This window comes from Danaus plexippus, chromosome 25, assembly GCF_018135715.1.
Source record: "Danaus plexippus chromosome 25, MEX_DaPlex, whole genome shotgun sequence".
Classification (NCBI taxonomy): Eukaryota; Metazoa; Arthropoda; class Insecta; order Lepidoptera; family Nymphalidae; genus Danaus; species Danaus plexippus.
The window spans coordinates 990,812-1,003,850 of NC_083553.1; the positions used below are offsets into that span (position 1 = coordinate 990,812).

General features: G+C 29.8%; 1 protein-coding gene across 1 annotated transcript; it reads left to right on the plus strand.

The window, feature by feature from the left end:
* The first annotated feature begins 3,601 nt into the window (after positions 1-3,601).
* LOC116775362 (facilitated trehalose transporter Tret1-like) lies at positions 3,602-11,856 on the plus strand. Its single transcript, XM_032668253.2, has 8 exons — positions 3,602-3,777; positions 4,123-4,352; positions 6,896-7,216; positions 7,438-7,564; positions 8,084-8,164; positions 9,688-9,905; positions 10,216-10,398; positions 10,515-11,856. Exons 1-8 carry the CDS (start codon positions 3,720-3,722, stop codon positions 10,758-10,760), a joined length of 1,464 nt encoding a protein of 487 aa, XP_032524144.2. The 5' UTR covers positions 3,602-3,719; the 3' UTR covers positions 10,761-11,856.
* Positions 11,857-13,039: the final 1,183 nt, after the last annotated feature.

The following is a 13,039-nucleotide window of genomic DNA, read 5'->3' on the forward strand; positions in this document are numbered from 1 at the left end:
AAAACTTGCACTGGGTTTTCTTAATTTATATTGTCTGCTGTTGATGGATAAATTACGTTGTATTTTATTACCAGCAATAACAAATATCATAAAATAATAGTGAAAATGAATTTCTACACAATTGAAGATATATACTTGCAGGCGCATTTTTTTTTATAAGTTTCATGTTGGACATATTTTGTATGATATAATAGATCAGTTCAATAATAACATTTGTCATTAGATTTTCTATTAAGAAACATCAATAACTAAAAGACTAGAAAAGAAAGTTTGCTTTTTCTTTACATGTAGGTACATTGTATGTATTACTCGTCGTTATTCTAAAAATTATAAGGTTAACGGCAAAAAGTAATTCTGTCCTGTATGTTAATCTACCAATTCAATTTTGTTTTTATTTAATAGAGAATATTGAAAATGCAAAATTTTAAACTGATATAATATTTCTTTGATTCGTATGAGTGAAAATTTAAATATTACGTTTGTATTTATATTGCAGGAATATAATATATTCTATAGTCTATACTCAATAGTCTATACTACTTTTGTTACACAGAATCCTCTTAATATCCCCTGCTTTAAAACAATTTTATCGTAAATCCTTCTCCGTCCAAGGTGCACAACTTTGGAACCCACTCCCATCTTCTATTTACAAAGAGATTCCAAGTGCATTTGCATTTAAACATCCACTTAAGAGACACGATTACTTTTTTTCTGATATTTTGTTTATTTATAGTAATTCTTTTTAAATTCATATGTTTATGTAATAATTGATTATGTATATATGTATGTATTATATCAAAATTTTCTAATATTATAATTTTGTTTGTCTGTTTATATATATATATATATATATTTTCTTGGTACCCGCTCCACTTTTTTAGATCTAATTCATTTTTTTTTATCAAAAGGCCTTCTGAGATCTCTTTTAAGAGGTAAGTTATCCTATGTTCATCACATTTCTTTTATAATACTGTATTTATTTCTACTTTTGGTATATAAACAGATAAATAATATATAAAAATAATTTGTTTTTATTTTCGCCAGTCTGATTGCTGGTTTGGGCCGATCTGGAGATGCGGGACAGATTTTAACAAGAACTTAATGTTCAGCTAGGTAATTTCATAAACAAATAGCTTAGGCTCCTTTTTAAACGATTTTTAAAAAGGGTGAAGTTCAAAAATCGAAATAAGACGAAATTTATGGCCGATTTTCAGACTCTGTTTTTAAACCGCCAATCCATATTCCTGAGTTTGTTACATCGTCACCATGTTAAGAGATCTATTTAAAAGACTTTGATGAAATTAAAATAAACTTCATAATGTCATAATTATATCATTAACGCCTATCTAAAAATTTATTAAATATACTTAATTAATATTAGAAGAACGAGCTCGAAATGTTGTTATCAAAAAATCTCATGATAAATAGAGAGAACGAAAAGTAACATAGAATCATAATGATAATTAATATTGTCTTCCAACACATTTCAATGAAACTAAGTTATTCGGACTCCTTCCGAGTGGACATCAGAGTTTTCCTCTGCCGTTACGGCCGTTGAACCCGAATTGGACTTTATGGTTCCGGCCTTGTAGTTTAAGGATAAATGTCCTTCTTCAGATTTCCATCTATCTCTATGCAAAAATTCACCAAGATAGGTTCAGTGGTTTAGGCATGAAGAGGTAGCAGACAGACAACAGACAGACATAGTTACATCCGCGATTGCAATATTAGTAGGGACGAAAGAAACTTTCTCTTCATATTAATAATATTTTATGTGTATATTTCGATTAACATTTTATTTTGAGATTAAAATATTTTTATTTTTTTTTCTTATAAATAAGTATAATTAATCTTAAACAAATTGCAGTGATAAAGTCATATAATATTTTTCTTTGGCCACGTTGGCAGATGTTGCGTGGTTGTTTGTGTACGGATGACAGAAAAAAAGAATCCAATTTTTTTAATTTATATACTTCATAACATGCTGACGGTACGTTTATAGTTTCGACTTTAGGATTCCATAAAAACTATTTGATATTCTTAGTATTCAATAAAAGCTAATGACATTTCATAATTATCGTTAGTATATTTATATTATTATTTAATAATTTTCGCTATCTGTACTCGCATTTGAATGATATGTACTGAGGACACAATAAGTGTTTGTAAAGATAACTGACAATAATAAATGATTACGTCAGAGAAACTGTAGCTGACAATGTAGACTTGACTTTATAGCAATTTATGATACATTTACCATCTAACTGTAACGCAAATTATAATATTGGTTACTCCTACTTAGTGATTTTGCTCCAATTCACTTACATATATGATTGCCATATATTTATAAAACAGTAAGGCCATTCGTTTCAGTATGTTATTCTGATATAGATTGATATCAAAGAGCTAGCGCACAGATTACTGTTCATTGAATAAAATGTTGATCAACATATATATATTTAGATTATATCTATTATATATCTACTACCATCCTTACAATAAATTGTCTGTGTCGTTTCTGTAGCGTCTAGTTTTGTCCTTTCGATCAGGAATAGTGGTGGATCTACAAGAATGTCATATCCTATAATACAGGATATGACCTATAGTGTAAGTCCACGTGCACCGCACTCATTGAAATTTATCCTTTTCTCTATAGTATTGATTTTTAATTACGATATTTCACACTCCTTAATAATATCCGTACAGTTTTGAACTTAGTTGGCTATTGTCGTAGGAGTATTTATTGTAAATTTTTTTCATTCTTTAAATTCCGTAACGACTAAAGGATTGCAATTTCACTTCTTGTGATACAGATTACGGTCTAAGAAAGAATTATTCTTTTGTAATTTGGCTGTCATCAAATTCATATTCTAATAAGTAGATAAGATTTTTCAAACTTATTGCCATCATATTATACAGAATCAAACCAATCCCATACTTGATACTGGGCCCATAATGACGTCATCATAAAAAACTGATGTCGTTAGATATAGTTGACTGAAGCCGTGTCTCGTTTATAGTTGACTGCATCACCAACGGCGTTACAATTCGTATTAACTATTTTAACATAACACCTGTCAATATGTCTATAATATTCTAGTCTATATTGGCTGTGTGCTGTAAGTCCTGAAATACTTTGAAAGTAAGCGTTACTTTTAAGCGTTAAATACTTACTTCATTAATAAGATGCTAATGTTTTGTGAGAAGTTCCTCCGAGGCCTTAATACGAACCTTTCCATATATGTATATATCGATGTGTGTGGTGGATGTAAAAAAAAAAACTATATTAAAATATAACAGTAAAAAGTTTTTATAACTAGAATTTAATAAGGGTTAAATTATTATGTGGAAAATATAAAAGTATAGTAATTAAAAATCTTTAAATAATAATAGAAATAAGTTTCGCTAAAATTACATAAAGTAATAATTTAATGATATGTGCTTTTTATAAATAAACTACATACACAGGATTAAAATTATATTAAACCGTAATAAACAATACTAGTCTAGGCAAACAGAAGTCTTCTTGATAGGCCACTAGCAAAGCCGCATGATATCCAGAGATAAGGTTGAGTAAAAGCATTCATTTGCGATACATTATATAAAATTAAGAACAATAGTGTTTAGGTTAGTATCATAGTAGTCATTTACAGAGGTAGATTATGTTAGAGCGGTACTGTATTAACTAACTCATAAACAACTGACAAATAACATAAACAATGAGTGAAAAAGTTAAATTAACAGCTATCTTGGTGCAAGGAATTGCGACTTTGATCAGTGAGTAGTTTGTAAACAAGGATTGTCTTTTTTTTTTGGAATGCCTTATTGATTAAGGATAGGGATAAAGTGTAAAATAATTTTAGTGCCGTATGTTATTTTGTTTGTATCCTGTTTGTTTACAGTCCAAGTGGCAGCTTATAAAGGCACTATTTTGAACATATTTTCGTACACATGCCTTAGTAGTCACACATTTTGTGTCCTCTGTATGACGGACGTTTTAAAAATATTTAACAAAAAATACATTTTTTTTTTGTTATTAGGCAAAAATACCATTTCTAAATTATCAAGAGGAAAAAAAATTAGGAAATTCAATCGGCATACAAGTAACGTTAATATTTCCAGTTTGCTTCTTGACATCACTGACAGGATTCGTATATGCCTGGCCGTCTTATACTTTCCAAATATATTTATCGAATGATACTTATCTCGATGCACCGATAACCATCAACCAAATGTCCCTGTTGGGAAGTATCGTCAATATTGGTGGACTTATAGCGACACCGCTTTGTGGATATGCTGTTGATAAAATAGGAAGGAAGTACTCGGCTATGCTTTTTGGATTGCCCTTTGTGGTGAGTAACTATTTATAATTGTCGCCTTCTTGGACAACGGACAAATTTCATAGCTGGTAGTGCCTAGCTGTGGTCAAATTACTGCAGCTCAAAAATGGGCTAGTGCGACCGGGCAAGTACTACCCTCTGACAGAAGATCGCTGGCAACGCATTTACAAAACAATGTTGCGGATGCAGGATGAGGTAGGCCCTTTGCTCGTTTGCCTCCTTTACAATAGAAAAAACATTATTTTTTCATTTTATTAATTAATACTATAATAAAATAACATGGATATTAATATTATTCATCTGTATCATATACATATTGTTATGCAACTATTATTTCTTTGTTTAAATTCTTTTGAATTCCGTTTTATCAGATAATATAAAGAAGCTGATGAAGTAAACGTATTGTACTTAAATAAAGTAATAAGAGTTTTATACAATATTTATTAATTATATATAAATATCTATAGTTAGATAAATCATGAATACCTGAATTAATAAAGATATCAATGAAACCATAGAATAAATCATTTAATAACGTGCCACATGCCTTTATCAAAATTAATATAAACGTTGTACATATTTTTTTTGTACACAAATTTTAATTTTCAGTCAATAGTTTTACCCTTCTTGGAGGGTTTTTTGAAGAGTGTGAGTGAAATGCACATCAAACTCTTTAAGGCAATTGAGGATTTAAAAAAATCTTTCTGTAAAAAATCGTAATAAAAGCTCTTTGAACAGACTAATGAGGACTTAATCCTTGAATTAGAATACAAAAAAATATTTGCATAGTTAATTCATTATCAAATAAGAATTAATTTATTTCATAAAAACTTACTTTTATAATAGAATTTGGGCAAATCTGTGAACACTATAAGGTCTGATGGTCAGGTCAGATACGTTAAATGATTATATCAGTTAAAGACAAATTATTATTTTTCGCTGATTTCTATGGTATTGTTTACATTACTTTTATTAATACATCTGTAGCAGTGAAATGGGTTTAGAAGATTTTTTCTTGATATTGAAACTAAATAGAAATGTACCTTCTATGTAAGAGTTTGTGCTTATAGAGAATAAACAAAGACGAAACATGAACAGGTTTTTCTCCGAGTATTTTTTTTTGATGCGGAGCTGCCCCAAAAGCTAAAGTTAAGATTTCAATTCAAATTCCAACAGTTTATGATAGGAGCACAAAGTAACAGAGTGGGGTTTGAATCAAGCAAGAAGGCCTAGGATACGGATATATTGAAGTCTTTTATTCGGTAAGAAGAGAATGCTAAATATATGATCATTGCAATGAGTTTAGAAATGCAAAACGAATAAACATAGGGGATTTTTGCATCCCATTAGCACTAAAATGACGCATCTTAGTTCATGATTGGTTGCCAGCACTGCTAAAATTTTATATCAATGCGATCCAGACTTAATTAATTATTAAATTACTCTCACATCAGAGTAATTTAATAAGATGGGGTAAAGGTTTCTAAAAAACTATATCTACGGGGAGGCAGTAGGAAATGCTAAGCATTTGATGGTAAAATGTAGGGTACTCCTAGATAGCGGCCAATATTCGCGTCGTCACGATAGGGGTTTAGAAATCATACTTATGCGGATAGCCTTTCAGTAACCATAGCCCAAAAACAAAATAGTCAAAAATGATCGATCAATTGGTTTTGTGAGAATACAAAAGATATAGTTTTAAAAGCTGATTATTTTTATTAGGAAATATATCTGTCTGACTTGTCGTTAACTAAGAGTAACGGGTCGTCTATTAGACATTTAAAGAAATTTTACACATATTTTTATCTTATATGTACGAGAATATTACAAATAAAAAAATTATTGAAATACATTATTTTCAAATATAGATAATCGAAATGTGCTTCAAACAAAACTTACATATTTTTTTGACAATGAGACAAGAGCGTAAAGAAATGATTCAATATTTTCTTTCCGTGAGAAATCTAATTACAATGATAATGCAGAATCGATTGAATGACGATTTTTTTTACTTACCGGGAAAAAGTTCACAATAAATTTAAACGCTGTGTATAATTGAGGTAAATTAGAATGAATAGCTTTAGTCATCGAGTAGAGATAGAACATATGTCATAAGAACTTAAAGGGAAGAATGTACGGCAATAATCTTTGAGGATTGTCCAATTGTTATTAGTCAGTAAGAAGAGGTACTAGATCCTGAAGATTGATGACTGTGAACAGAAATCTAAATGCTATGCTAGACAGAATAAGATGGTAAAGTCGATTAACACAAGAATGTTCAAAAGTCGCATGTAAATTTATAGATATTTAAAGAAGTACCTTAACAGAAAACAAATTGTACCATAAATTCGTCATATTATTCTATCCTCACTCAACCAATATTCACAATTAGATTTGGTGGTCTCATAATGGGAAAATCGTTTTACAGCCATACATAGGTTTATTGTAAAATTTTAGAATTATAGGTTTTTATTGCTATAAAAACCGCTTGCTAGCGCTGAAAAGTTAACCTTGTATTGAATGATTTTATGTATATCGTTCATTATCCTTTTCAGATATCATGGGCCCTTATTGCTGCAACTACATCATTCTACACTGTGTTGTTTGCTGTTGGTTTATCTGGGTTTGGCGCCGCAGGTCAAGCTGTGTCTACCGTTTATATATCAGAAATAGCTCAAGATTCAATAAGAGGAGCTTTAACTTCTTCAACAGTCTATGGATTTTTCTTTGGCCTCTTGATGTCCTATACTTTTGGGGGATATATGTCTTATTATAGTGTTTTGTACACACATCTAGCTCTCTCAGTTTTGTACATCTTAATGTTGATACCTTTAAAGGAATCTCCGTGCTATCTTCTCATGCTTGAGAAGGAGAAGGTTAGTTTATTATTTACTTTCAAATTATCTTCCACCTCGCCCGGATTTAACAGTTTAAAGAAAATCGTATAAATAATTTTCATTCTTATGTGTTTGGACAGATATTTATTTGGATTATAATCTTTAAGCAACAGCTGTAAATTTTTGCATGCATGCATTATTATGGGTTTTATTCATATAATAAAAAAAAAAAAAAATTAAAAATAAGATATTAATTTTAGGAGGCAGCGGAGTCAATAGCTTTTTATCAAAGAGTGGACGTGTCGTCTAAAGAAGTTGAATTAGAAATTCAGAAGATTAAACTGCAATTAGGTTCTAAAGCAGACAAAATACTCAAATCCGACGCAGGTAATCAACGTTTTGTTATTTGTAAATACGTTTATATGATTCTCATTTAATCCTCATAGGAAGTAAATTGCTTATTATTTATACAAACTATCGTTAAATCCTATTTAAATATAAGGTAATTGTGTTGCATTAGTGTATCTAGGTCGTTAGATACTAGCTTACATTTAATATCACAGTTGCATTTGATACGAGTGAGCTGAAATACATCATTTTAGAACTGCATTATCTTTTTTAAGATTAACGTCACAGGTAGAATAATGTTGGATGAACAAAAAAAAAAAATAGCAAGTAAAATGTAATTTGCTATCTATTTCAATGATGGCTTATAAGCAATTAAAATTGCAGATTTGAACAGAATAATTGACTGATAAAATTTATTTATAAAAAACAATTTTTTTTTTTTGTGAATGATAACCAATTCGTTACTAAAGACGAAAAATATTCATACTAATATTGTGTACATAAAAAAAACATTTAGTTAAACAGAAAGACAATAATCTATCACGGTTTTGTTTTCAGATACTCAAGAAGCAGAAGATCTTTTAAAAAAGACTTCAGCTGAATCAAATGAAAAGAAAGAGACAGCGTGGCAGTTTTTAAGTAAGTTTCATACTCAGTCGATTTTTTTCTTTATCTATGAAATAAAATAGCTATATCTTTTAAATTATATCGAAAAATTTATATTGGAATGAGAACCACTTCATCGTTTTTAAAAGGAGTGAGGTCAGCAAAACTGACGTCACAAATGGCTTAGTTCTTGATTACCGTCAGCCTCTCAGGCTATTGAAGGTAACCTCGTAGACGGTTTAACGAATCCATTATTTCGAAGAGGTCCGAGCCCTGCGACGAGTAAGAATGTTTTTATCTGTATCCTCCCCTCTATTTTTACCAACCAAAACTCGTTGTTGGGACAGCGCTCGCACAGGTCGCTACGCCTGATAATTTAACTACCCTTAGTTATTATTAATTGCGTAAATATGAGGTATTCGCTCTGACGTGTAATATACCCAATAATTAATTTTTATAAATTGACTGGAACAAACAAAACAATTTTAACTCACTGTATATTATATATTTTTTGTTTTTGATACAATTTTAAATAACTGAACTATTTGCATGATAAATAAGGCAAATAGTTCAGTTCAGTAACAGTACATTAGTAAGTGGAGGAGTAGATATTTATAAATAACGCAAAGGCCACAGAGTGAGTATGTTATTAAATTTTAAAGTCAATAGAGTGGGAAAAAAAATGTCAAAAATTCAAAAAGAAAATATGTTGCTATCAAAAATAAGTAATCAAATTTAAAAAAATATATGAACTCTGTTAAGTCAAAGTAAGCCTTAGAATTTTTATAAAAATTTAGTTTGTATTGAAATATTATCCACGTTGGTCCTGGATACGAAAACCAAGACTAGTGCCAGATAAAATTTATGAAACTATATTTGAGGTACCAAAAAGTATTTAGCTATGAAAAATGTTACTTTATACGAACAAACGCAAATTTATAATTTAATTAAGTGAAGGTGATTATCAGCAAAGAAACATTTGTAAGTTAATCATGGAATCAACATTTCCAAGTTAGTCTTTCCTATGGGGTAAACTTATTTTTTCTTATTTTTCAACTTATTTTTTCACTGAAAACATAAAAAATACGTTTCATTTATTCGATATTTTAACGTCTAGTAAGCCCAGTAAAAGATTTAGTATGCCTGTCTGCTATATAGTTACATTCTAGACTGTTTCAACATAACAGATTTGAAGATCCCAAGTCCATAGTTTTTGTATCATATATTTAATCAATCAGCTATAAATTGTCCGCTGTCATGAATTATCAAACCGATTATAAGCATTCCTCAGAATGGTATAAATTTCTTTTTGCTCATCAATTTTGGAAATTATACTGTAACTGAATGAGATCTAAGACGTTCGCGAGTATTTATTTAAATGAAACTATTATTTTTCGGATTACTAAACATATTTTATTATTTTAAAAACTACATACTTCATAAATAAATATTAGTTTCATTTATTCTGTAACTGGTTTAATCTCTTCTATACGAGATATAACAGTCAATGAATATAATCATTATATTTTATGAGACAAAAATAATTCTATTTACAGAGAGATCGCGATCATCCCAAAGGGCTTTAATTGCTGTCTTTACAGTGATGTCTTTGACAATACTGATGGGTTCAATAGTCCTCCAAGTTTATGCTGAACCGTTATTTAAAGAGGCAGTTCCCACTATGCATCCAAATACTTGCTCCATTTTGATGGCAGTCACTTACTTGACAGCTGCCCTATTATGTGCAAGTATGTTAGACAAATTTGGAAGAAAGGTAACGTTCCTTTGCTAGTTTCATTTTGTTTATCCCCTTTATTAATATTTTATCTTATTTGATTCCTAAAAGAAACATAAAGTATTTTTTTCTTTTGTTTAGGAATCTTATAAAAACGGGTTTAAATTTATGCCATTAAAATTTAAGTCGAGTCTTATTTTTCTCTTGAAGTTTATTCTGACTCTTTATAATCTAATGTCTATGATAATAATAATAAGTTGAATTTTGAATGATTTACATAGAAAATTGTATGAAGCCTTTAATTTATTCCCAAGAGAACGTGTGTACTACAAATGTTTTTAATTTCCAGGCACTTTTAACGGTGACAAGTATATTAACAGGGATATCAAATATAATACTTGGGACCCAACTGAATTTACACTGGGCGCCACATTGGTTCACCGCCTTCATTATCTATGGCTCAAGTTTTGTGTACAATCTTGGTGCCGCCATTGTACCTTTTGTGCTAACTGCAGAAGTGTTTCTGCCGCAGGTGAGAAGTTTTTTATGGTTAACATATTTTCTTGATGAAAAAAAATGACTATGTTTTTTTTCGTAACAATCTTTTTCATAATTGTTTTATAAGCAACTTTTGATTCTTTATTCAAGGTACGCGGCCTTGGAAATAGCGTAGCGATGGCAACAATGTGGATTATGAATTGGGTTACTCTCATCATTTTTAACCCTATAGTGGAGTGGTGGGGTCTTGGTTCTGCGTTTTATTTCTTCTCTTTTATGTGTTTCCTCTCAGCAGCCTACGGCCAATTCTGCTTGCCAGAAACCAAGGGTTTGTCAGCTGATGAGATACAGTTATTGTTTTTGAAAGAAAAAAGAAATGACACACAAAAAGTGTAGATAATTTTAATTGATTGATGTATTGTTACTAGTCAGGGAGTTTTAACACATTATTTTTTAAATTAATTATTTATGGAAAAGAACATGGATTATTTGATTATATTCCAGAAAGAGTCTTAAAATGTAGCCAAATTTTAAGATTTTTCTTGTCAAAAGTGCTCTTCCAACTATCTCACAACAACTGGATTGTAAAAAGTTATACTTAAATTAAAAAAAAAAAAATTTTGTTATAAACATGCATCTTTATGTCGTATATATAATATTTTTTTTTTACCAAAATAATCTAATTGTTTCTCCTGATAATTAATCAGTATGTTAAATTTTTTACTATGTGATTTTTTTTAATAAAACATATTGAAAATATGATAAGATATATCTAGTTTAGACTCCGTTGAGCTGGAGCAGTTTGCCTGCGTCTGTTTTCTTCCAATTATAATTTAGGTGTCTTCAAGACTGAAAAAATAAGCTGATGCTGAGACAGTTCGTTTACTCCCTACGACTTTATCTATACCTACTAACGGGTGGAATGACACTCGAGCAGGATCCAGTGTCAAAAAAAAAAACATTTTTATGGTAGAAATAGAAGGAGCTCTTCAATACTCTAAGTTGATAAAAAAAAATTATTATATTTTATATGGAATTGTGACTTCCGGTTCCGGATCTCACAAGTGTAGACGCGATCGACTGTGCTCTGTAATTCATATTCACAAAACTGGTAAAATACGCCATAAAAACTTAAATCAGTGCAAGTGCTCAAATAACAAAACCCCAAAATCGAACATAACTTCACAAAAAGTGTCGAAAACATCTATAAAAGTGTTAATATTATTGTGATAACATCACCTAAAATACACAAATCGAGCTGACGTTCAACTGCCTTTGACTTGATTGACTTGACATACCTTGACAAACGAAAGTTGCGTTTTGTTTTGAATACTCCTGGGTTGCCAAGTAAAATTATAATTTCTACTAAAAAAAAAGGAATATCCAAAACAATAAATAAATAAGTACAAAAAATAAGAATAAGCAGAACAAAAAATGGAGAAACAAATGGAACTTTTATTTTCTAAAATAAAACTAGAGACGGAGAAACAAACCGTAACTTTAACTGATTCTCTTACTAAAGTAATGAAAGAGATGGAGGAGAAACTTAAACCAATAACACAAACACAACAAACTACTGAAAAGTGAAGTACAGACGTTAAACGCAAAATTTAAACGCATAGAATTGAGTAAAAGGGTAAACAATTTGATATTTTATGGCTTAGAGGAGATAAAAGAAAACAAAAACATAGTAGAAAATATATCAAAAACCTTAAAAAACGCGGGCATTGAAATTTGTAAACAAGATATAAATAAACCATTTCGTATTGGGAAAGCCGGCAAGAAACCGCGCCCAATATTAGTAAACATGTTAAACACCTGGAAAAATAATACATATTACGTAACAAGAAACTGCTGCCAAAAAAATCTTTGTCTCAGAAGACTTTGATAAGGAAGTATTAGAAAAGAGACGACAACTTGTACCCCAACTAAAGGAAGAAAGAAGCAAAGGTCATATGCGTTCATAAAGTACGATAAATTTGTTTGTACATAGTCCTCAAATCTTTTTAATAGCTGACAATTTTACTATAAATTTAGTATATTATTTAAAGGAATAAAGAAATAATGTAATAAGGACCGATTTTAGCATTATTTCAATCATGGGCGAGATGGAATGGATGTAGTTTTTAAAGTGGTTGTTTAATAAGAGTTTTAAATAACTATTGTATCGCTTTATCGCTTTTCTATATGGAAATTAATTTTTTAAACTTAAGCAAGGTATGCAGTTTATCACTATTTAAAGTGGTTATAGAAATTAAATTAATAAAGTTTTATAATAGAAAGTTAACTGATCCTTTATAAGGATTTAGGCGAGTTCCATCTTACGGTACTTTCAAGGAAGAACATTGATTTAAAAATTATTGGAAATCAAGACGACGTGGTTAAAAACTATCTACATAATTAATGTCAAGTTATTTTCTCAAAATAAAAAAAAGATCCTTTTTGTATATTTTTTTATATTAAGCTCAGCTCATATGTATTAACGTGTAGCCGAGTGATGCACTACGAATCTTACTTTAGCTCAAATGTTACTTACAGTAAAAAAAAATACGCGCTAATTTTATTATTAAAATAATTACCTTACAATAAAGTGACTTTGGAATAATAAAACGTCTTTCTATTGTATTGGAATAGAACCTTCATGGTAATTCTCATTTAGCACTATTTAGTTGTTT